The 24,286-nt window shown below is 43.2% G+C and overlaps 1 protein-coding gene across 2 annotated transcripts; it reads right to left on the reverse strand.

The window, feature by feature from the left end:
- Positions 1 to 53: 53 nt before the first annotated feature.
- PRUNE1 (prune exopolyphosphatase 1) lies at positions 54 to 23,566 on the reverse strand. Of its 2 annotated transcripts, XM_082833105.1 has the most exons (8): positions 23,476 to 23,566; positions 16,318 to 16,410; positions 15,565 to 15,767; positions 13,751 to 13,935; positions 12,859 to 13,017; positions 11,457 to 11,551; positions 9,169 to 9,327; positions 54 to 1,924 (listed from the first exon to the last, which is right to left on the reverse strand). In XM_082833105.1, the coding sequence occupies exons 1-8, from the start codon at positions 23,512 to 23,514 to the stop codon at positions 1,496 to 1,498; spliced, it is 1,362 nt and encodes a 453-aa protein (XP_082689231.1). In that variant the 5' UTR covers positions 23,515 to 23,566; the 3' UTR covers positions 54 to 1,495. The 2 variants fall into 2 exon arrangements, with proteins under 2 accessions (XP_082689231.1, XP_082689232.1); XM_082833106.1 differs by lacking the exons at positions 12,859 to 13,017; positions 13,751 to 13,935; positions 16,318 to 16,410; positions 23,476 to 23,566 and having other exon boundaries at positions 15,565 to 15,757.
- Between the last annotated feature and the right edge of the window lie 720 nt (positions 23,567 to 24,286).

Here is a 24,286-nt window from a genome sequence, read left to right on the forward strand (position 1 = left end):
TATCAGAGGGAAAGGCCTGATTATAGTTGTAAAAAGAGACAATAAGGCCCCAAACAGGAAAAAAGTATTTAATACTTTAACAAAATGCAAAATAAAAGTACCCAAGTTACAAAACATAAATTCCTTTGGTTCAGTAATCACGCCACTATTTTACCTTCCAATGGCTACAAACATCCCCTCAAAGTGAAGTCAGTTTCCCTCATATGAAGACATCATGCCAAAACCATCACATACCCCACTGTTCAGCGAAACTGTTGAAAACTTACAGGGAGCAGAGCTGTGGGGTAGGAAAAGGGGGAACAGGTTGGTCTGAAGAGAAAAGGGAGACTCTACACATGCAGAACAAGTCAGTGGAAGGGAGCTCTTTGCTGGGTCACTATGGTATGAATCATACCCCTGGACATGCTACATGAGGCTGAGTACCTTGGTACAATCACAAATAAACAGACAATTCAGTGACCCTGACCATTCCCAGGGAAAAAGAAACAAACAAAAAAACAGAGAAGCAGAGGCAAGAAAGGACGGTGTGGCAACAGGCAGATCACAGAAACCAGGGAACATCAGTTTTGCAGACGGGGAAATGAGATCTAGAGGAGTGAGTGTCTGGACAAAAGACACACAGTTGATGGCAGTCGGTATGAACTCCGTGTTTCCTTCTAATATGCCCAAGGAGAAAATCAGATGGATAAGAAATCGACAGAGCCAGGGGTCTCATTGTAGTTCTACTGTCTTTTGCGAAGAGTGCCCATGAGGTCTTAAGGCTTTCCCAGGTGTCTCCTGAACTCTCAAGAACCAGGGGGGGGTCTTCTGGGTCTCTTCAGGGTCCCTGTGGCTCTGAGTCAGAGGGATCCAAAGAAACTGAGAGTCAGGCCAGCCGATCAGGACAGAAGATAATGGCCTCCAATCTGCTCCCAAACAATCCTGAAACAGTCACAATAAGCTCAGAGTAGAAATTTAGCAAAAACTGGGAATGAGACACCATCACCTAATTGGCGGCAGAAAGAGGAGTCATGGAGGTGGAAATCAACTAAAGGCTAAAAACTGGAAGAAGCTAAAAGTAGGTACTGTGTTCAATAAATACTTGAATTAATAAGAGAATAAATGAACACTGGAGACAATGAATGTTTGGTTCCATAAGAAATACTGGTTCTGTTAAAAAGCCTGACTTAGGGCACTTTTGGGGTACACAGTCTTTCTGTGCCACTCTGCTGGAACTGTGTATGTTATCACATCATGACCCTGGCAAATGAAATAGAGGAGAGTCAGTGCAGATTTAAGGAATTAAATTAAATAATAAAATTTGTTTGCTTGGTAGAGATTGTGGGGAAAAGGGAGAATGCCAGCTCAGCTTTCTTTTACTTCTTTCTCCTCCTAGGTTTATGAGAACAGTATACCAGATCCTGGAACAATGAAGACAAAATTGCTGAAACATCTCAAAACATGCATTCAGGGTGGTTCAAGCAACCTCTTTCACTTCCCCCTCCCCTCCCAACAGTCATTTCTTGGACCGGGAGGCAGTGGTAGGTTCTGACAGTGAGATCTGACTACATTTTTCAAAGATGACCTCAGCTGAGAATTTCGGCAGCCCCTGATCCAGAGGGCACTCATCCACCAGGCTGTTCATGGGTGTGGGGGGCAGTGGAGGCTCCTCCTCATCTTGACTCAGTCCAGGAATCAGGGAGTTACCTGCCCTGTCCAATTCCTTGTCTACCTGCTCCCTGGACACACCCTCTGTCTGAGGCTGTCCTGAAGCGATGTTTGTGGAGTCAAAATATGCTGACAGGGCTTCCTGGAGCAGAGGCAGAAGTTTCTTTCGAGAGACCTGGGTGTTGCCTTGAAGATACGCTTGGAGGTTAGGGTGGATGCTTGGGGCAGGGGTCAGCTTCAGGGACGGAGAGTGGGAGCGTTCTAGGACTCCACAGACCTAAAAAGGAGACAAGATGGGGAGGTGGTATATAAGGTGGTGAAGCAAAAAGCTGAGACTTCTAAGAGACTTCTCTTATAGAGGATAAAAAATATATTTTTTTAATTAAGTCATCTAGGGTTGTTTTATTGCTTGCAACAAAGGCACATCAACTAATACACACAGTATTTTAGAAACAGAAGAAACATTTGAGATGATATATTCCATTTTATTCATAAGTACACCAAAGCCCAGAGAGATTAAGTGCCTTGAATGTAGATGATGGTAGAGTCTGAACCAGAACCTGGGACTCCCACCTCCTCGAATATTGTTATTTGCAAGGGTATTCCTGTGCTCAAAAACTTGAACTCTATCCTTAGCTGAGATGGGACAAGCATCTACTATATTGAGGTCAGGAGAAGAATACAGGCAGAAAGAATAAATAGATCAAGTTGGGGTGGGAAGTATGCCAAGCATCGTGCCACGTCTGGCCATTTTCAAATATTAATTTCCTCATTTAATCCTCACAACTACCTTACAGGTTGGTATTACTGTTACCCTCATTTACAGGTAGGGAAACTGAGGCTTAGATTAGGTAACTTACCGAAGGTCAAGTTTTTTTTGTTTCTGTTTTTTTAAAATTTTATTTATTTTTTATACAGCAGGTTCTTATTAATTATCTATTTTATACATATTAGTGTATATATGTCAATCCCAATCTCCCAATTCATCCCACCACCACCCCGCCCCTGCTGTACCCACTTGGTGTCCATACGTTTGTTCTCTACATCTGTGTCTCTATTTCTGCCTTGCAAACCAGTTCATCTGTACCATTTTTCTAGATTACACATATATGTGTTAACATATGATATTTGTTTTTCTCTTTCTGACTTACTTCACTCTGAATGACAGTCTCTAGGTCCATCCACGTCTCTACAAATGACCCAGTTTTGTTCCTTTTTATGGCTGAGTAATATTCCATTGTATATATGTATCACATCTTCTGTATCCATTCATCTGTCGATGGACATTTAGGTTGCTTCCATGACCTGGCTATTGTAAATAGTGCTGCAGTGAACACTGGGGTGCATATGTCTTTTTGAATTATGTTTTTCTCTGGATATATGCCCAGTAGTGGGATTGCTGGGTCATATGGTAATTCTATTTTTAGTTTTTGAAGGAACCTCCATACTGTTCTCCATAGTGGCTGTATCAATTTACATTCCCACCAACAGTGTAGGAGGGTTACCTTTTCTCCACACCCTCTCCAGCATTTGTTGTTTGTAGATTTTCTGATGATGCCCATTCTAACTGGTGTGAGGTGATACCTCATTGTAGTTTTGATTTGCATTTCTCTAACGATTAGTGATGTCGAGCAGCTTTTCATGTGCCTCTTGGCCATCTGTATGTCTTCTTTGGAGAAATGTCTATTTAGGTCTTCTGCCCATTTTTGGATTGGGTTGGTTGTTTTTTTTAATATTGAGCTGCATGAGCTGTTTATATATTTTGGAGATTAATCCTTTGTCCATTGATTCGTTTGCAAATATTTTCTCCCATTCTGAGGGTTGTCTTTTCATCTTGTTTATAGTTTCCTTTGCTGTGCAAAAGCTTTTAAGTTTCATTAGGTCCTATTTCTTTATTTTTGTTTTTATTTCCATTACTCTAGGAGGTGGGTCAAAAAAGATCTTGCTGTGATTTATGTGTAAGAGTGTTTTTCCTATGTTTTACTCTAAGAGTTTTATAGTGTCCAGTCTTACATTCAGGTCTTTAATACATTTGGAGTTTATTTTTGTGTATCGTGCTAGGAAGTGTTCTAATTTCATTGTTTTACATGTAGCTGTCCAGTTTTCCCAGCACCACTTATTGAAGAGACTGTCTTTTCTCCATTGTATACCTGTGCCCCCTTTGTCATAGATTAGTTGACCGTAAGTGCTCAGGTTTATCTCTGGGATTTCTATCCTGTTCCATTGATCTATATTTGTTTTTGTGCCAGTACCATATTGTCTTGATTACTGTGGCTTTGTAGTATAGTCTGAAGTCAGTGAGTCTGATTCCTCCAGCTCCACTTTTTTTCCTCAAGATTGCTTTGGCTATTCGGGGTCTTTTGGGTCTCCATACAAGTTTTAAGATTTTTTTGTTCTAGTTCTGTAAAAAATGTCATTGGTAATTTGATAGGGATTGCATTGAATCTGTAGATTGCTTTGGGTAGAATAGTCATTTTCACAATATTGATTCTTCCAATCCAAGAACATGGTATAACTCTCCATCTGTTTGTGTCATTGTTGATTTCTTTCATCAGTGTCTTATAGTTTTCTGAGTACAGGTCTTTTCCCTCCTCAGGTAGGTTTATTCCTAGGTATTTTATTCTTTTTGTTGCAACGGTGAATGGGATTGTTTCCTTAATTTCTCTTTCTGATCTTTCGTTGTTAATGTATAGGAATGCAAGAGATTTCTGTGCATTAATTTTGTATCCTGCAACTTTATCAAATTCATTGATTAGCTCTAGTAGTTTTCTGGTGGCATCTTTAGGATTTTCTATGTATAGTGTCATGTCATCTGTAAACAGTGACAGTTTTACTTCTTTTCCAACTTGTATTCCTTTTATTTCTTTTTCTTCTCTGATTGCCATAGCTAGGACTTCCAAAACTATGTTGAATAATAGTGGCAAGAGTGGACGTCCTTGTCTTGTTCCTGATCTTAGAGGAAATGCTTCCAGTTTTTCACCATTGAGAATGATGTTTGCTGTGTGTCTGTCATATATGGCCTTTATTATGTTGAGGTAGGTTCCCTCTATGCCCACTTTCTGGAGAGTTTTTTTTTATCATAAATGGGTGTTGAATTTGGTCAAAAACTTTTCTTTCATCTATTGAGATGACCGTATGGTTTTTATTCTTCAATTTGTTAATATGGTGTATCACATTGATTGATTTGCATATACTGAAGAATCCTTGCATCCCTGGGATAAATCCCACTTGATCATGGTGTATGAGCCTTTTAATGTGTTGTTGGATTCTGTTTGCTAATATTTTGTTGAGGATTTTTGCATCTATATTCATCAGTGATATTCGTCTGTAATTTTCTTTTTTTGTAGTATCTTTGTCTGGTTTTGGTATCAGGGTGACGGTGGCCTCACAGAATGAGTTTCGGAGTGTTCCTTCCTCTGCAATGTTTGGGAAGAGTTTGAGAAGGATGGGTGTTAGTTCTTCTCTAAATGTTTGACAGAATTCACCTGTGAAGTCGTCTGGTCCTGGACTTTCATTTGTTGGAAGATTTGTAATCACAGTTTCAATCTCATTACTTGTGATTGGTCTGTTCATATTTTCTATTTCTTCCTGGTTCAGTCTAGGTAGGTTATACCTTTCTAAGAATTTGTCCATTTCTTCCAGGTTGTCCACTTTATTGGCACAGAGTTGCTTGTTGTAGTCTCTTACGATGCTTTGTATTTCTGCGATGTCCGCTGTAACTTCTCCTTTTTCATTTCTAATTGTATTTTATTTTTTAAAAATTTATTTATTTTATTTATTTATTTTTGGCTGCGTTGGGTCTTCATTGCTGCATGTGGGCTTTCTCTAGTTGTGGCACGTGGGGGCTACTCTTCGTTGTGGTGCACGGGCTTCTCATTGTGGTGGCTTCTCTTGTTGCAGAGCACAGGCTCTAGGCGTGTTGGCTTCAGTAGTTGTGGCACATGGGTTCAATAGTTGTGGCTTGTGGCCTCTAGAGCACAGGCTCAGCAGTTGTGGTGCACGGGCTTAGCTGCTCTGTGGCATGTGGGATCTTCCTGGAGCAGGGATCAAACCCTGCACTGGCAGATGGATTCTTTTTTTGTTTTTTATTTACTTATTTTTTCTTATTAGTCATCCATTTTATACACATCAGTGTATACATGTTGATCCCAATTTCCCAATTCACCACATCACAACTCCCACCCACCACTGCTTTCCCCTCTTGGTGTCCACACGTTTTTTCTCTACTTCTGTGTCTCAATTTCTGCTCTGCAAACCAGTTCATCTGTACCATTTTCTAGGTTCCACATATGTGCGTTAATATACAATATTTGTTTTTCTCTTTCTGACTTACTTCAGTCTGTATGACAGTCTCCAGATGCATCTACGTCTCTACAAATGACCCAATTTCATTCCTTTTTATGGCTGAGCAATATTCCATTGTATATATGTACCACATCTTCTTTATCCATTCGTCTGTCGATGGGCATTTATGGCAGGTGGATTCTTAACCACTGCTCCACCAGGGAAGTCCCTCATTTCTAATTTTATTGAGTCCTCTCCCTCTTTTTCTTGATGAGTCTGGCTAAAGGCTTATCAATTTTGTTTATTTTCTCAAAGAACCAGCTTTTAGTTTTATTGACCTTTGCTATTGTTTTCTTTGTTTCTATTTCATTCATTTCTGCTCTGATCTTTTTCTTTCCTTCTACTAACTTTGGGTTTTGTTTGTTCTTCTTTCTCTCCTTTATGTGTAAGTTTAGATTGTTTACTTGAGATTTTTCTTGTTTCTTGAGGTAGGATTGTATTGCTATAAACCTCCCTCTTAGAACTGCTTTTGCTGCATCCCACAGGTTTTGGATTGTCATGTTTTCATTGTCATTTGTCTCTAGGTATTTTTTGATTTCCTCTTTGATTTCTTCAGTGATCTCTTGGTTATTTAGTAACGTATTGTTAAGCCTCCATGTGTTTGTGTTTTTTACGTTTTTTTCCCTGTAACTTATTTCTAATGTCATAGTGTTGTGGTTGGAAAAGATGCTTGATATGATTTCAATTTTCTTAAATTTACTGAGGCTTGATTTGTAACCCAAGGTGTGATCTATCATGGAGAATGTTCTGTGTGCACTTGAGAAGAAAGTGTAATCTTGCTGTTTTCGGATGGAATGTCCTATAAATATCAATTAAATCTATCTGGTCTATTGTGTCATTTAAAGCTGTGTTTCCTTATTAATTTTCTTTTTTTTTTTTTTTTTGCTGTATGCGGGCCTCTCACTGTTGTGGCCTCTCCTGTTGAGGAGCAGAGGCTCTGGATGCGCAGTCTCAGCGGCCATGGCTCACGGGCCCAGCCACTCCACGGCATGTGGTATCTTCCCAGACCGGGGCACGAACCCGTGTCCCCTGCATCGGCAGGCGGACTCTCAACCACTGCACCACCAGGGAAGCCCCCTTATTAATTTTCTGTCTGGATGATCTGTCCATTGGTGTAAGGAAGGTGTTAAAGTCGCCCACTATTATAGTGTTACTGTAGATTTTCTCTTTTATAGCTGTTAGCATTTGCCTTATGTATTTAGGTGCTCCTATGTCGGGTGCATATATATTTATAATTGTTATATCTTCGTCTTAGACTGATCCCTTGATCATTATGTAGTGTCCTTCCTTGTCTCTTGTAACAGTCTTTATTTTAAAGTCTATTTTATCTGATATGAGTATTGCTACTCTAGTTTTCCTTTGATTTCCATTTGCATGGAATATCTTTTTTCCATCCCCTCACTTTCAGTCTGTACGTGTCCCTAGGTCTGAAATGGGTCTCTTGTAGACAGCATATATATGGGTCTTGTTTTTGTATCAATTCAGCAAGCCTGTGTCTTTTGGCTGGAGCATTTAATCCATTCACATTTAAGGTAATTATCTATATGTATGTTCCTATTACCATTTTCTTAATTGTTTTGGGTTTGTTTCTGTAGGTCCTTTTCTTCTCTTGTGTTTCCCACTTAGAGAAATTCCTTTGGCATTTGTTGTAGAGCTGGTTTGGTGGTGCTGAATTCTCTTAGCTTTTGCTTGTCTGTAAAGCTTTTGATTTCTCCATCAAATTTGAATGAGATCCTTGCCGGATAGAGTAATCTTGGTTGTAGGTTCTTCCCTTTCATCATTTTAAATACATCGTGCCACTCCCTTGTGGCTTGTGGAGTTTCTGCTGAGAAATCAGCTGTTAAGCTTACGGGAGTTCCCTTGTATGTTATTTGTCATTTTTCCCTCGTTGCATTTAATAGTTTTTCTTTGTCTTTAATTGTTGTCAGTTTGCTTACTATGTGTCGCCAAAGGTCAAGTTTGAATGAAACAAAGCTGATACTTGAACTCAGGTCTGTCATCAGAGCTGGTGTTCTAAATTACTATATTATACTATTTCTAACACAGGAGGAAGAGAGGAAATGGTAGGGCAGACCGTGAAAAGAGGACTACCATTTTCCAGCACAGAGGCAGCCTGGGCAATGGTAGAGTTGTCAGATAGCTACAGAGTTCCAGAGGGACCATGGCAGGGAGAAGGAGGGGAGATTTAGGAAGGTGGGGAGAAGTACTTTGTATGGTCAAAGCACCCTTTCCTTCATGACATGATTAGTAAGAGAGCATTGTGCCCAGCAATGAACCTTACATATAATATTATGTTTAATGATTACATCACACTAATTAGTAGGTGGTAATATGACATTTACAGAATCAGAAGTCAACTGACTTGCCTTTGGTCAAAGAGCAAGTAAGTGGCAAATCTGGGACAGAAAAGCCTATATATCTGCCTTTAAAGGCTGTAGTTCTTTCCACAATGCCAAACTACTTTCCACTGAATGAAATTACATTTGCTTCCTGGAGGAGAAGATAAAGACAAAGAGAGGTGGGAAGGGGCAGACATGCCTTTCATGCACAAAAAAGATTATCCAGCTGTATTCAGACCAGTCTTCAGCAGTCCTCGCTGCTAAGAAATACAAAGAATCCCTGGACTGCCTTAAGTCCACTTTTAAATTCTTCCCTGGGCTTATCAGTAACCAACAGAGGAAAAGAAAGGGGAGGAGGTGGGAAAGGTGGCTAAATGGAAGATCAGGGAAAAAAACCAAACCTGCTCCTAGACCACTTCTCTACAGAGTTAGCACAAACTGCTTAAGTAGTAGAAAAGGTTTCTCGTCTGTTTCCAATTTTCAAGGCAATAAGGTAAAAAGAAAGGAATTGATTTTCAGGGGTGAGGAATTAATGCTTAAACCAAGAATCTAGTTTTAACTACAGATTTATAACACGTTCTTTTAACCTGATTTCAATTCCTTCTAAGTAGGAATTGTGTCTCTAATTCTCTTTGGAATCTCCCTTTCTCAACAAGAGTATGATTAAGGATATTCACACATAGAGAGAATGGAAAAAAGCGGGTAGTGGTGATTCTGGAAACAGATCAAGGACCTCTGGATAAATACAAGAATGAAGGAAAGGTCTTTACAGCACAGGATAGTGCGTACAGGCAGAACTCTGTAGGGTCCTCAGGCTGGAGAAGGGACAGGGACTCACCGTCACTCGGAGTGCTGTGTGGGGACAGAAAACTGCCAACTGCCGCACTGGCTCATTGCAAGTGTTGAAAAAGATAGTCATGGCGACCAGGGCATCATAGCTGTGAGCCTGGCAGAAGGCATGGAGATCTGCAATGAGGCCAGACCTCTGCAGAAAGGCCTAAAACAGAAGAAATGGACAGGGATGAGGGCTGCCACTGGATCCTCATTATCACCCTCAACAGAAGATGCTTATGAAGGGTTTCTTTGCATGTTAACCTGGGACTTGTACTCCATAAAAAAGGTATCTAATGTTTACTCTGTGCTATTTATGTGCTGGAAGGCAATATATAGAATGAGGAGAATGAGCCTTTCTATGAGGCCATTCTATGAGCCTCACAGAATGAGGCTTTGGGTTCAGACAGAATTGGTTTGAAAATCAGCTCTGTTACCTATCAGCTATATGATCAAGGATCCCTGGACTTAAGTTTCCTCATCTGTAAAATGAGGATAAATCATTTACCAAACTTGATTGTTTTAAGAATTAAAAAATGATAATGGGGCTTCTCTGGTGGCACAGTGGTTGAGAGTCCGCCTGCTGATGCAGGGTACATGGGTTCGTGCCCCGGTCCGGGAAGATCCCACATGCCGCGGAGCAGCTGGGCCCATGAGCCATGGCCAATGGGCCTGCACGTCCGGAGCAACGGGAGAGGCCACAACAGTGAGAGGCCCACGTAATGCAAAAAAAAAAAAAAAAAAAAAAAAAAGGTACGTAATGTGCCTGGTATGTCCAAGGCTATCCTGCTCTTACAATCAATCAAGCAAGGTCTTTGCCTTGAGGATATTTTTATTCTAAAACAGAACAATGGCGCATACAAATAAGTACAGACACACGACAACTGCATCCTTGGCTCTTCATTCTTTGTCTATCTATCTATATTCTTCTCCAAAATCTCACGCAGTATTTCCTCCAATGAATAATACCACCAGCTGCTTTAGATCAGGGCTTTTCTTTATCCTTAGCATTTCTAATGAGTCAATTTGTACTATGATTATGGTACTCGGCAAGCCTTTTGTGTTCTTATGTTTGGTTACAAAACTAGGTTATAAGTACCAAGGGAAGAGGCCATGCTATTCTGTTTCAGTAAATTATTTAGTAAAAATTTTTACATGTTATTTAGGAGAAAGCTGTGCAGTCTATGAGAGTACATGTTCAGATCAGATGAATGATTTAAACCAATAAGATATGGAGCCAGGTATTAAAATACCACTATCAGAGTTATATTCATTCACCCATTCGACAAAATTCACTAAGCATCCACTATGCGCCAGGCATTGTCGAAGGTGCTGGAGATACAGCAGAAACAAAAGAAATAGGGTCTCTGGTGGAGCTGATAAACTAGCAGAGGAATATAGACAATAAACAAGGAAACCATGAAACATGATGATTTCAGTGTGCTAAGTGCTATGAAGAAAACAAAATGGGAATTCCTTGGCAGTCCAGTGGTTAGGACTCCATACTTCCACTGCAGGGGGCCTAGGTTCAATCCCTGGTCAGGGAACTAAGATCCCACAAGCTGCATGTACAAAAAAAAAAGTAATATTTAGAGATTTTTGAGCATGGAGGATATTACTTTAGTTAGGGTGGTCAGGAAAAACCTCCTGAAAGAGAAGACACCTGAGCTAAGTCCTGAATGAAAAGAAGGAGCCAGCTCTGCAAAAGGAGTGCACAGGCTCTGAGTTGAGAGCTAAGAGTGAACTTAATGGTTCTGAAAAACAGAAAGAAAATGGGTGGCTACAGTTCTGTGAGTGTAGGAATGGGGCTGGAATGAAGAAGTCAGAGAAAAGGACAAAGGCCTGATAAAGGAGGGCCCTATAAACCACTGTAAGGCTTTTAGATTTTATTAGAAGTACAATGAAAAGGCAGTAAAGGGAGGGGGCCAATAGGATCTGACATATCTTTTTTTTTTTGGTCTCAGTTCCCCGACCAGGGACTGAACCCAGGACACAGCAGTGAAAGCGCTGAGTCCTAACCACTAGACCACCAGGTTACTCCCCTGGATCTGACATGTCTTAAAGAGATCACTCTGGCTGCTGTGGGGAGAACAGTTTGCAGGGGTCAAAAGTGGAGGCAGGGAAACCAGCATGGGGGCCATTACAGTAGTGCAGTGAGAGACGATGGACTGTGGAGTAGAGATGGAGAAAAGGAGGGGTAAGATACATTTTGGAGGTGAGCCAGGAGTGAGGGGCAAGGTTACATACAAAACTAAAGGTTTTCTCTCTCCACCCACACCTACATCTTGCTCTTACCTCCAAATCCATATATATTGCACTAATGGCCACCTTGGTGCCTTGTCTGGAGACGGTCTTCTGGTCCTTTCTCAGCATCTGCTCTGTGGTCAGTCCTAGAAAGTGGATGTGAGACTAAGGGTGAAACAAGAGAACCAAGAGAACCCAAGGTCCCAAGACCAGGAAGGTGAGAACACCAAGACAGGTCAAGGAAGAGGAAAAACACAGCCTCTCTTTGGGGCAATGAACAGGGCTAGTAACTCAGGATGTAATTATATAATAGAAATTTATTTATTCACTTAAAATAATATTTATTTATTTATTTTGTCTGCACCGGGTCTTAGTTGTGGCATGCTGGATCTTCATTGTGGCATGCATGTGGGATCTAGTTCCCCGACCAGGGATCGAACCCCGGCCTCCTGCATTGGGAGCACGGAGTCTTACCCACTGAACCACCAGGGAAGTCCCAATAGAAATTTACTCTAAATAAAAAATTACTTTCAATTACTGGGTCACAATAGGTACCTTTAGAGCAAGGACTCTGGGGAGAAGGGTAAATGGAAGAAGAGAGGCTTTTACTCCTGATTTTCCCCATTCTGTGTTGTTTTACTTTTCTAAAAGTACAAGTGGGACCTCTCTTTCTTTTTTTTTGCGGTACGCGGGCCTCTCACTCTTGTGGCCTCTCCCGTCGTGGAGCACAGGCTCTGGATGCTCAGGCTCAGCGGCCGTGGCTCACGGGCCCAGCCGCTCCGCGGCATGTGGGATCTTCCCAGACCGGGGCACGAACCCGTGTCCCCTGTATTGGCAGGCGGACTCTCAACCACTGCGCCACCAGGGAAGCCCTCTTTCTTTTTTTTTTAACGTCAACAGGCGGTAGCTGGGTAACAAATCATGGAAGTTTTTTTGTTCTCTTCCTTCGTCCTTTGTATATTCACCCTAAATGTTTCTTTTGCTTCCCTAACCATTTATCTAGATCTCACTCCGATAATTCAGTAGAGTTGGCCCTCTGTACCACGGGCTTCACATTTGCTGATAAGGAGGGCCGACTGTATTCATTATACTATGCCATTTTACGTAAGGGACTTGAGTATCCGAGGATTTTGGTATCTGTGGGGGATACTGGAACCAATTCCCTACAGATACCAAGGGATGACTGTATTCCCTCAGCATACTTTATTTATATGTCTATATTCTCTAATTAGACTAGAAACCTCTGAGACTCTTAATATATTCCTTCTCATCCACCCAATAGCCAGGATAGAACAATGCAGTAAATGACTGCTTAATTCATGATCAGACTCACACACTACCTAGCTTCTTTCTGGTATAAAGCTTAAATCATTATGCACGCTCTGAAATTGTTCTGACCGTATTCAAGAACATAATGAACAAGGCTTTTGTCCACCAGTTTAACATTTCATACCTGATACATCAAACTTTGCCTTTTGCAGAGAATCAAAGATATCATTTCTCTTGGGCAGATTTGGGAAGAGGGCCTCTAGATTCTCCACATATTGGTTGTCCTTTAGGGTTGCCTTTCCAATTTTAGGGTCCATGTTCACACAGTCCAGGATGATTGTTCCTGCAGAGGAGGAGGATGGCAGAACTCAAATCCTGTGGCCCTCCATTCCTGACAACTAGAACACACATAACCCTCAAACCAAAAGGACACAATACCAAAGGAGACTGTACGGCAACTCACTGAAGACAAAACAAACTGGGACAATGTCCTGAGTAAGACATCCCAAATTCAAACTAAAATGTAGTCAGGGAAATGGGGAAAAGGTAGAAAGGAAGTGTAAATATCTCAATTCTTGGAGATTTTGAAACCTAGTCAGAGAGAGATGATCTCTCTTCCACAGGCCAAATTCCAGTTGGAAGAGATAGTCTAATCCAATTCTCTCTCTCTCTTTTTTTTTTACAAATGGAGAAAATAAGAACAAAAAAGGTTAAGAGATTTGCTCAAGGTCATATAACTACTTCCTGGGCAGAAATGGTATTAGAATTCATTTCCTGCTTCTTTGGCTAGTCCTCTTTCCATTATACAATGCTACTAATAGGCAGCTTCTAGGTCTGTTGTTCTGTGCTTCCTTTCTGCTTTCTCCAACAAAGTATTCCACAGGCCTTCAAAGGACAAAGTATCCCACAGCCTTTTTAATGCCTAATTGCCCCCTGAAAGAATCTCCTCCTTCATATCTACTAAGTGGCTTTGAGAGGGTGTAGTCAGGCTGGAAGAGTCTAGACTTCTCCACTTTCCTTTCTCTGGCATGGGAATAAAGGAACTAATCAGGTCCCAACCCCCAAGCCACCCTCACCATGAAGAAGGGCTGCTGTTTGCCGGTCCAAGATCTCTGGTGCCCCCTGCAGGATTCTCTCGGCCACCAGGGTAGCGCAGGACCCCACCAGCTCAACTGAAACATGGCAGGGAGGGCAGTGTTTCTGATCGATGGGCCGATGGTCTAGCACCTCTGCTACTGCCTCCTCTAAGGCTGCGTCACTTCTGTGTGGGAAAGGGGGGAGGTGTGGGGGAAAAGAGAAAGAAAGATAGGTAGGGGCACTCCAGCTGCACCTCACTCATGAAGAAAACAGACATCATAGGCAGACACTTAGACCTTTGATCACTTCTACCTCTGCCTCACTCCTCTCAGTTCTTCTCTTAAATATTATAACTAAAGCCATCTTTAAACACCATATAGGTGAATTTGACGAAGTATCAGCTACCAGTATCTCATCCTTTAGGGCTGTCTTTCCAGTTGACACCTGGACACCCAACATCTAAATCTCTCCTGTTCCTTCAATTCACTTAATATCCAAATTTCATGCAGGTCACCTGTGGCTTCTGGCTCAATTCCCATCCATTCCCTCCTTTCCAACCCTCTGCTACTGCCTTATTCTTGGCCCTCAATCTCTCTCATCTGAACTACTCCAATAGTTCCTTAACCAAACACCTGCTTCCAGTGCCCTCCGAAACTGTCCTCTATAAGACTACCTGAAAGAGCATTTGAAAAATGCAAATTTGGTTCTGCTAGGATCTGGAATAAATAGAATTAACAATAGTCCCCACTGCTCAAAATAAAGTCTAATCTCCCTGGCAAGGCCTACAAGATCTCCATGATCTGGCCCCTGCCTACCTCTCTAGTCTTATCTTTTTTATGTCCTACTCCTCCCTCATATTTTATGTTCCAGTTATGCAAAACAAATCTCAGTTCTCCCAACTCACCATGCTATTTCATACCTGCCTGCGTTTTGCTAACTACCTCAACTCCTCATTCACCAAGCAAATACCTAGTCTTTCAAGACTGAGATCAAGGATCAACTCCATTAGGAAACCTTTCCTGACACTCCCCTCTACTCCCCTCTTGCATATTTAACCACTCCATCCTTCATGTAACTACTGTCCCCTAGAGTGACGGTCACCACCTACCTCTAACACCCATTACAATGACCTGTTTACCTAGTTCCCTCCTCTGACTGACAACTTCTTGAGAACAGAGATTCTACCTCACCTTCGTCCTCTAAATAGAAGTTTATTAATGAGTGAGTGGATAGATGGATTAGTACCCTTAGGCTGTCCTCTGTCAATGTCCTGCTATAACCAGTGTGCTTAAGGAAAAAATATTCATATTACTATTAGCGGGAGCTAGACACACTTGGGAAGGCCTTGTACTTGTATTGCTTTGTTGGCAGTTTTTTTCCAGTCCTAAATTAGGGATGGGATTATTATAGGTGTGTATGTTTGTTAAATAGCATTAAAGAAATATTGCTTTATGGAGGAAATGATGTTGCTAACTTTTTAAAATTAAAAATGCCGTTGTAACCATTATTCAAAAGTTTCTATTGTAATAAATCTGCCATGAAATCTTAAAACAATGATACCAAAGGTAGATTTACAATATTTCTGAGTTATCTTTTAGTTTGAACTCTCCATGTTTCTATTTCTTTTTATTACTTGTATAACTAGAGAACTGACAATATTTTTTTATTGTCTTTCTATATCTGATATCACCCATCAACTATGCTTAGCCTGTGAGATCCTGTGAGAAAACATTCTTTCTCCTACTCTTTAAAAACCTTACTCATCACAGCCCATGGCACATGGTAAGTATCAGCTTAACTTTCTTCCACTTACTTGGGTAAGACATGATGGTCAACAAGGATGAGGGTGAGCTGGCCAGCCTGCTGCAATGCATGGAGGTCAATCTCATCCCGGAAAATCAAGAGGGACTCTGGAATGTGAGTCTTCTGAAGGAAGAAGACATTGTCACCTCGTAGAGGTAGCTCAGAACGTTTTATATTTAAAACTGGCACAAAGACTTCTTCAGCCTCAGTTGTCTAGAGAGGAAAGTGAAAAGAAGGTATGGCTATGTTCTGTAATAGGATAGGAAAAGTCACAAGACTATTGGGACCAAGGGAGACATGATCTTGGGTAAGTCACTGCCTTCCTCAAAGCCGCAGTTACCCAGTCTTATCAAAATAAAAGGATGACCCTTCCCCTCTCTCCTTCTTGGCAATAGCATGAAGGTCAACAAGACAACTCACGGAAAAGACCTACTTCTAGATGCTGGAGAGAAGGCAATATCAGTCCTCCAGAGCTGACATGGGCATGAGGAACATACACAGACCACTGATACCCATAAGGAATTCAATAGTTAACTGTTTGAATATTGCTTTATAGTTTACAAATTCTTCAAAATACATTTGTTCATTTGATCCTCACAGCAACACTGCAAAATATTATCATTTCAGATTTTATAGTTGGTGACAGGAGACTCAGCAAAGTTAAGAGATCTGACTTACCCAAGGCTAAATGCTGTTAAGTAGCAGAGCTGGGTCTTGAATCCAAATCTTTTCATTTTAAGGCACTCTGTTCCTAGGTACTCACCTTTGCCAGATAAAAAGCCAGGGCGAGAGCTGACACCATGGAGTCCAAGTCACAGGCTTCATTTCCCAGCACAACATGTATGGGTCGGGACTCCTAGAGAGGCAGGAGAGTGGGAAATTAACAAAAGCATCTCCATCCATTTCTGGTTACCTTATACTCATGTAGGGCTGCACACACATCCTCTCACTGATCTTCACAGAGGAGGTAGGTCATATAGTCTTAGGGGTCCTCAGTTCATGGATAAGGATATTAGTTAAGAGGGCATAAGTGTTTTAGCTAAGCTTTAAGCATTCCACACATATTTATAGTTAGTGGAAAAGTGCTCCTTCCTCTCTACTACACTGTCTCCTTGAATGTTAACTTTCAGAAGAACAGCAGTAAATCATTCTCTGATTCTTATGCTTCTCTGGGCACTTGAGGAGAAGTCAAAAGTAAAGCATCTGGGGTAGCTGATGTATTCAAACCATATCAACACTGGTTTGTACTTTTTTCCCATTTTTAAAATAGGGAAAAGAATCCTTGCATTTCTAAATCACGAGAATAGGTGAACAGACTTTGAAAATAAAGGTAAAAATAAGATCTAGTTCATTATTTAGTTCATTATTTAGATATCTAGTATCTAGATATCATACTAGATATCTAGTATCTAGATATCATTATTTAGTTCATTATTTAGATATCTAGTCCATGAAAACTCCCCCTACCCAGAGGAGCTTCAACCATAACCAGATATAAACAACACTCTCACAGGCAAGAAACAGACACTTTCCCCAGCAGGTTCAGATTAAAGCAAGAACAGTTGCTGCTGCTGCTGGAACTTTTATTTTTAAAGCTTTGAAAAGTTTCTGCTGATAAGAACTCTGAGGAGGGAGGCATATCTGTCGTTATTATTAATCTTGTTCCCTTGCATCTCCCTACCAGAATTTTAAATAAAATTCATTAAAACCTAAAGGTGTTGGGCTTCCCTGGTGGCGCAGCGGTTGAGAGTCCGCCTGCTGATGCAGCGGATGGGGGTTCGTGCCACGGTCCAGGAGAGTCCCATGTGCCGCGGAGTGGCTGGGCCCGTGGGCCATGGCCGCTGGGCCTGTGCGTCCGGAGCCTGTGCTCCATGACAGGAGAGGCCACAGCAGTGAGAGGCCCGCATACCGCAAAAAAACAAAAACAACAACAACAACAAAAAAAAAAACTAAAGGTGCCCACAATAGCAAAGAGAGGGGTTTTGTTTCGAAATATCTATTGAGTGTGCCATGTATTTAAAAACATTTTTTTTGGCTGTGTTGGGTCTCTGTTGCTGTGTGAGGGCTTCCTCTAGTTGCGGCGAGTGGGGGCTACTCTTCATTGTGGTGCTCGGGCTTCTCATTGTGGTGGCTTCTCTTGTTGTGGAGCACAGGCTCTAGGCGCACGGGCTCAGTAGTTGTGGCTCACGGGCTCTAGAACGCAGGCTCAGTAGTTGTGGTGCACAGGCTTTGCTGCTCTGCGGCATGTGGGGTCTTCCCAGATCAGGGATTGAACCCGTGTCCCCTGCATTGGCAGGTGGATTCTTAACCACTGCACCACCAGGGAAGTCCCCCATGTACTGTTCCAATATTTTTACATGCATTAGCTGATCATTTAATCCTCAAAACAACCCAAGGGGTAGGCACTGTAAGAATTATTATTTCATTCCAAGTAGAAGCATTTGGCCAGGTAGAATGAGAGTATACAGTCCATGGCTCAGCTTAGGCACAAGGATTCTATCTTACCAGTTTATTTTTGAATTTCTATCTCAGCCTACTTCTGAAAGAGAGGAAGGAATAAGAGAGACAAAAGCAACACACTAGTTTCTTGATTTCAGCACTGGGCTGCTGTCCTGTGCATTGCAGGGTGTTTGGCAGCATCCCCCAAACTCCACCCACTAGATGCTAGCAGCACCTCCAGTCATGACAATCAAAAATGTCTCCAGACTTTGCCAAATATTCCCTGCGGGTCAAAATCACCCCCAGTTGAGAACTACTGGGTTACAGAAAGGTGAAAATCCACTCTGGCTTCTTCAATCAGGGACGATTTGCTAGATAGAAGAGTTTAGAAAAGTGGGAAAGGTGTTCAGAGGAATAAAACATAACAAGGAACAGTTTATCAAGTAATGTAACTTTAGGAAAAAAGAGAACCTAGAATTATCTTCCTTGTATTGGCTATTACCCACTCCCCTCACTTGCCCAGAAAGCCAAAGCCAGAAAGGGACAATTTTAGAAGACTTCTGGTGGCATAAATTGTCCTATCTCGTAACTAGAAGGTTTTTATTTTTAAACCACCCTCTTCTCCATCTCCTACTCCCATCCCTAGAGAGAAGGACAAAAGACAGAGGTTATCTGTCAAGGTTTTGGGCAAAGGGCCTCTGGGGAAAGTCTGCCCTTGGGTTCTCCCCTGTGCCCATTTCTCTAAGCCTATTTCAAGAGGGTGGCAGCCAAGACCCATTCATACTGAACAGCATGGGAGTGGGAAGATTCTTTTCAATATTAAACTCTTTGCCAACACAATATGAGAATTCTGTACCCAAGACCCAAGGCCTATATTAACTCCTCTGACTTGCAATTCGTCCTCCTGATACCAGAGAAGGCCCCTCTGTTTCCTGGATACCAAGAACTGCCCAGATGGCTGTGGACCAAAGTGGCAACAAAGCACTTGAGATAAGTGGCTGCTGAGATAACTTGATCACTGAAGCAGTAAGGGAGGGCACCATGTTCTCTAGAGAGGGAACTATACAAACACGAGAGGCCATATGGCCCTGACTCTGGAGGATAAAGGGAAGAGGAACAGAGAAAAGGCAGAGCAAGGGGGAGAGGCCTATTGCTGGGCTTGAAGAGGCCCTCGGAGAATCTTTCCAAAACTCATGTTAGTGCTGTTTCATTCCAAGTGGCAGCCGAATCAGGATCAGTCAGATCCCCAGCACCAAGAGAAGATTAAGCAGAAAAGCAGAAAGTAGGGACCAAATGCAACTTCATGGCTCTGAGGGGAGGAGAAATGACCCCCAGAGGAAGGTGAATGACTAACCCCTTGTGCTCAGTCAAGCTCAGACAGCAAACAAAAGGAGCTAACACAAAAGGAATACTCTGCGACTTTCAGCCAATCTTGGAACAGGAACAACCAAGGGAGGTGGTGGCATTCCTTTCCCCTGTCAGCACCCACCACTACCCCACCATGACTGGTCCATTCGCCACCCACAATACATGATGTGCACATTCCCAGCGCTGTCCTTTGCACTATTTGTTCTTCTCTGTCTGAAATCAGCAGAACTGCCATTTGAAAAGACCACAGACTGGAGCTGAATCTCAGCTGTTTCTTGTTGTGGGACTTTGGCCTCGCTAAGCCTCTTTTTCCTCATATAAAAATAAGGAGACTACTGTAACCAATTTCATGAAGTTGTTATGAGGATTAAATGAGATCGCACACAAGAGCCTACTCTGTAGTAGTACAGATGAGCTCCCTTCCGTCTTCTCCTTTCTCTAGCCCTTGCTGTCCAGTCAAGCCCAACCGCAAGCCCCTTCTCTCTGTGAAGCCTTCCCTGCACCCGGGCCACAGCAGTCCCTTCCCCTGCACTTCCAGCTTCTGGCACTTGGGATTCTCATACAGAACTTAACTACTACCTTAAGGAGCTCGCTATCTTTTCATGGGCATGTATCACAAATCCTTAACGTAGCATACAAGCTAGGTGACTATATACTTTGTTGTTCAAACCAGTACACTTTTTTTTTTCTTTTTGTGGTAAGCGGACCTCTCACTGTTGTGGCCTCTCCCGTTGCGGAGCACAGGCTCCGGACGCACAGGCTCAGCGGCCATGGTTCACGGGCCTAGCCGCTCCGCAGCATGTGGGATCTTCCCGGACCGGGGCACAAACCCGTGTCCCCTGCATCGGCAGGCGGACTCTCAACCATTGCGCCACCAGGGAAGCCCAAACCAGTACACTTTTGAGAATGAAAAGGGGTGCAATTAATGATTATGTCTCAATAAACTGACTGTCCTGGGCAAGTCGGGTATATGGATGCCTAACTTACAAGGTACCATTCTCCTCTTTGTTTAGGAAAAACATGTAAACTCTTATCCCCCACCCCAGCCCCCACTAGCTGAAAGCAAAAGCCTCAGTTTTCTGACCATCAGAGGAAGAGTTCAGGGCAAATATAGCTATACTTAGAGCATGAGGAAACCTGAGCTGCCAATGGAAGAAATACAATCTGAGAGCCACTAGTAGATATAAACTTTTTTTCTTCTTTAAAAAAACCTAGGCCTTCTCTGGTGGCGCAGTGGTTAAGAAGCCGCCTGCCAATGCAGGGGACATGGGTTCGAGCCCTGGTCCGGCTCGAACAAGGTCCCACATGCCGCGGAGCAACTAAGCCCATGCGCCACAACTACTGAGCCTGCGCTCTAGAGCCCGCGAGCCACAACTACTGAGCTTGCGTGCCACAACTACTGAAGCCCGTGCACCTAGAGCCTGTGCTTCGCAACAAGAGAAGCCACTGCAGTGAGAAGCCCGCACAGCTCCCGCTCACAACTAGAGAAAGCCCGCGCGCAGCAACAAAGACCCAACGCAGCCAAAACAAAACAACCAAAAAACAAAAACCCACTAGCTGAAATGACTGTATCCTGATGTTCTTTGCGGCCTCAACATGGAGTTGGGGGGGAGAGGGGATGGGTTTCAGGGCTGGCAAAGTCAACTACTTCCCTTCCAAGGCTGCATATGTTCTGATGCCTACTCTACAAATGAGTTAATGAGGGAGAAATGAAAAAAGGAGACAAGGAGCCAGAGATAGAGAAGCCTTCCCAGCAGGGAAAATGGGACTGACTGATACTGATGCAAGGACTGCAAATTTCTAAGGATAGTCAGCCACTCCTGATTCCTGCCTCATTCCTGAGAAGTGCAGACAACACAGATTATCCAAAGCTTCTGGATGAACACCTAAACTTGAATGCAGCCCCACCCTGAAGCAAAGATTTTTTTTCCCCCACTAAAAGTGAAAGATGACTCACCATGAATAGGACATTAACTTAAACAGGATTTCTTTTTTTTTTTTCTTTGCGGTACGAGGAGGAGGCTCAGCGGCAGGCTCAGCGGCCATGGCTCATGGGCCCAGCTGCTCCTCAGCATGTAGGATCTTCCTAGACCGGGGCACGAACCCGTGTCTCCTGCATCGGCAGGCGGACTCTCAACCACTGCGCCACCAGGGAAGCCCAAACAGGATTTCTTTTAAATGGAACAACCTACTATCATTGTGGCAGACACTGTAGAAAATTTCTCTGGTATCAAATGCTGAAAATATGGTATCAGCAGGAGAGGTGGCTGGGTTATCAGCTGTTTGTCTTGTGTAAAAGGCAAGCATTCACAATTTCCTAAAAGTTATATGTGGTTTAATAGCAACACTCAAACTTAATAGTGTCTCTGTCTAAATCATGTCTTTCTTTACACAAGAAACAATAGTGTGGCCTCTGGGGAACTGGATAGGGAGAAGAAAAAGGATCTTTTTCTTTTTCTAATTTCATATCCTTTTTGTATTAACAGTTTTCCCTATGTACATTTACTACTTCTATAATTAAAAGCAATCTAAATTGTTAGTGTCCACCTGTATGTCCTGCCACCAGTTCACCCACTAACATTGCTAGAGTCTAATTTTCTCATTTCTCCTGGCCCCGGCCAGGTTGTGTGATAAGAGCGCTAAGATATGACCTCACCTTCACAAGTTTGGAAAAAGGAAGATATAGATCTTGCTCCTTGGGGGATGAATGCAGACAGAGAAAGGTCAGGATATCAGTAATACTGAAAAAATCCAGTATTTTTCAGCTTCATATTCCTGAGGAAGATATACTCAGATGCTGTAGTCTGGATGCATGCAATGAAATGCTATCTGGTGAGGTTTCAGGTTCAAGGACTCTACCAAATGGTGGAAAACAGACTGGTCATTTGGGTTATCGGGGGGAAACAAAATACAACTTCTTGGCCCTTGGAATGTGCCACAAAGACTCTATATTAGTCCTCCAATGAGTTCCCTGTAGTGGAAATCAGAGGTAACCAAAATGAATTGGTCCCAAATTGCCTTATGCATTAAAACAACTTTCCCCAAATTTGTATTTCACAAGGAAAAATTTGGTGTAATTCGTGTTAAAATTGAACTTCACTCCTATTCTTCAGGTGAGGGTTTTCATTTACGACAGCAGCTGAGTCTGCAGGAGGAATTCGGTGACTTTTAGGATTTGTTAAAGACCAGAATCTTATCACCCAGGGGAGTTTGTAGAGTTTAAGATATTTAAAAAGGAAACAAAGTCAACCATCTGTCTAGGTTTCTCCAGGGGCAGCGTAACTTGAAGTAGGGGGGGCCAGGTGGCCTCCTGGAGCCTCTCTCTGGCCAGCTTTTTGCTGCTAACTGGGGATAGCGGCTTAAGGCTGCATGACCAGTCAGCAAGGCTGGGAGATTCCAACTCGCTCAGGGAGTACCAAAAATAAGCCACAAAGCATTCAGGAGTCATGCTTATAGTTTTGATGCCAAACACACTTTGTGCTTATCCAGTCCAGGCCGCGGATTTTTATGTAATTTGTGTGTGTTAAGGCCAATGAAGAAAACTGGAGGCAAAGGAATGCAGGTTGTAGTCAACAGACATGCCTGCTACCACCACTTTTAATTCAGAATGAATTAGGCCCGCCAGACAGAAACCGCCGTTCAGAGGCAACAAAGCCGTGGGCACAGCTTCCCTCGCACCCGCGGGGTTCACCTGGAGGCCAGTGGGCCCGGGAGGCCTCGTGAGCGGAGAACTGAAAGAGGGGCGGGGAGAAAGGAACAAACACACCTCCCGGCAGGCACAGCTCCGATCCTTTTGACGGAACTGACCCAGAAACTGCGAGCAGCGGTTCAGCGGCAGGACCCAGACCCACAATTCCGCCTCCCCGCTCTCGGGCAGACCCCAAAGGCAGGAGCCCCCAGCTCAGGAGTGGGGTGACTGAGCAGCATTCCCATTCTCAAGGGATAGGTTCTCGTTCCTCACTCCTCAGGCCCCAAGCCTGATCAGATCCCAAGCCCCCACCCCACAATTTCGCGTTCCCTCCACACAGACCCTCGGGGCTCCCCAGGTCCCACATCTTTGTCCTTCCGGGACCCCAGGATCCATTCCTTACGATCACAGAAAGGGGTCCGTTACCTGCAGAGCAACTCGACAACCCTGCAGATAGTCCTCCATGGTGAAGCTCAAGGTGTGCCACTGCCCCTCGCCGCGGAGAGGTTAACTGGCGAATGAGCCCCGCCCCGGGTTCAAGGGTTGAGACGAGTCGGGAGGTGGGACTCGAACCCACCACACCCCGACTCGGCCCCGACCCCGGGAGGAAGTGCGTAAGCAAGGGCCCCGGGAGTCCGACGTCGCCCCGCCCCCAGCGGCGGAGGCCGAGTTCTGCGCCCAGGGACTCACGGGAGGAGCGAAGTGGGGGCCGGAGGCGCGAAATGGGGCGTGGTGCAGGGCGTCCTGGGAAGTGTAGTCTCGAAGCGCCAAAATGGCCCCAAGAATTGAGGGAAGGAAAATTTTCTGAGATCACAGTGTATATGAGTCACATAACCTATCTTTGTGGCATCTGAACTTTCCCTCTTGAGTCAGGCTAAGTATAGCATCTTTCCATATATTACACCGCCCATCTGGTTGACATCTTAAATTACACTGGGCAAAAACAGCTCCTTATCTCTCTCTCGAATTCTCTTCCTTACCAAACTGACCAACTGCCACCAATTGCGTGATTATACATGTTATAAAAACATTAGAGTAGTCTTTGACCTCTCTTCTTTACTTAATACCTACAGTCTCTCGCCAACTCCTGCTGCTTCTTTTCTGTAGCCTGTTTTTTTTCTACAGCGTCGGCAAATGTCTCATTCTTTTCCTGGACTGTTGTAACCTGGGTTCTTTGCTCCCTGCCTCCCTCATTGTTCCAACTGCTCTTTCAGCCTTCGGAGTTGCTTGAAGTTTC

Source organism: Leucopleurus acutus (assembly GCF_964270905.1).
Source record: "Leucopleurus acutus genome assembly, chromosome: 2".
In the NCBI taxonomy this organism is placed as follows: Eukaryota; Metazoa; Chordata; class Mammalia; order Artiodactyla; family Delphinidae; genus Leucopleurus; species Leucopleurus acutus.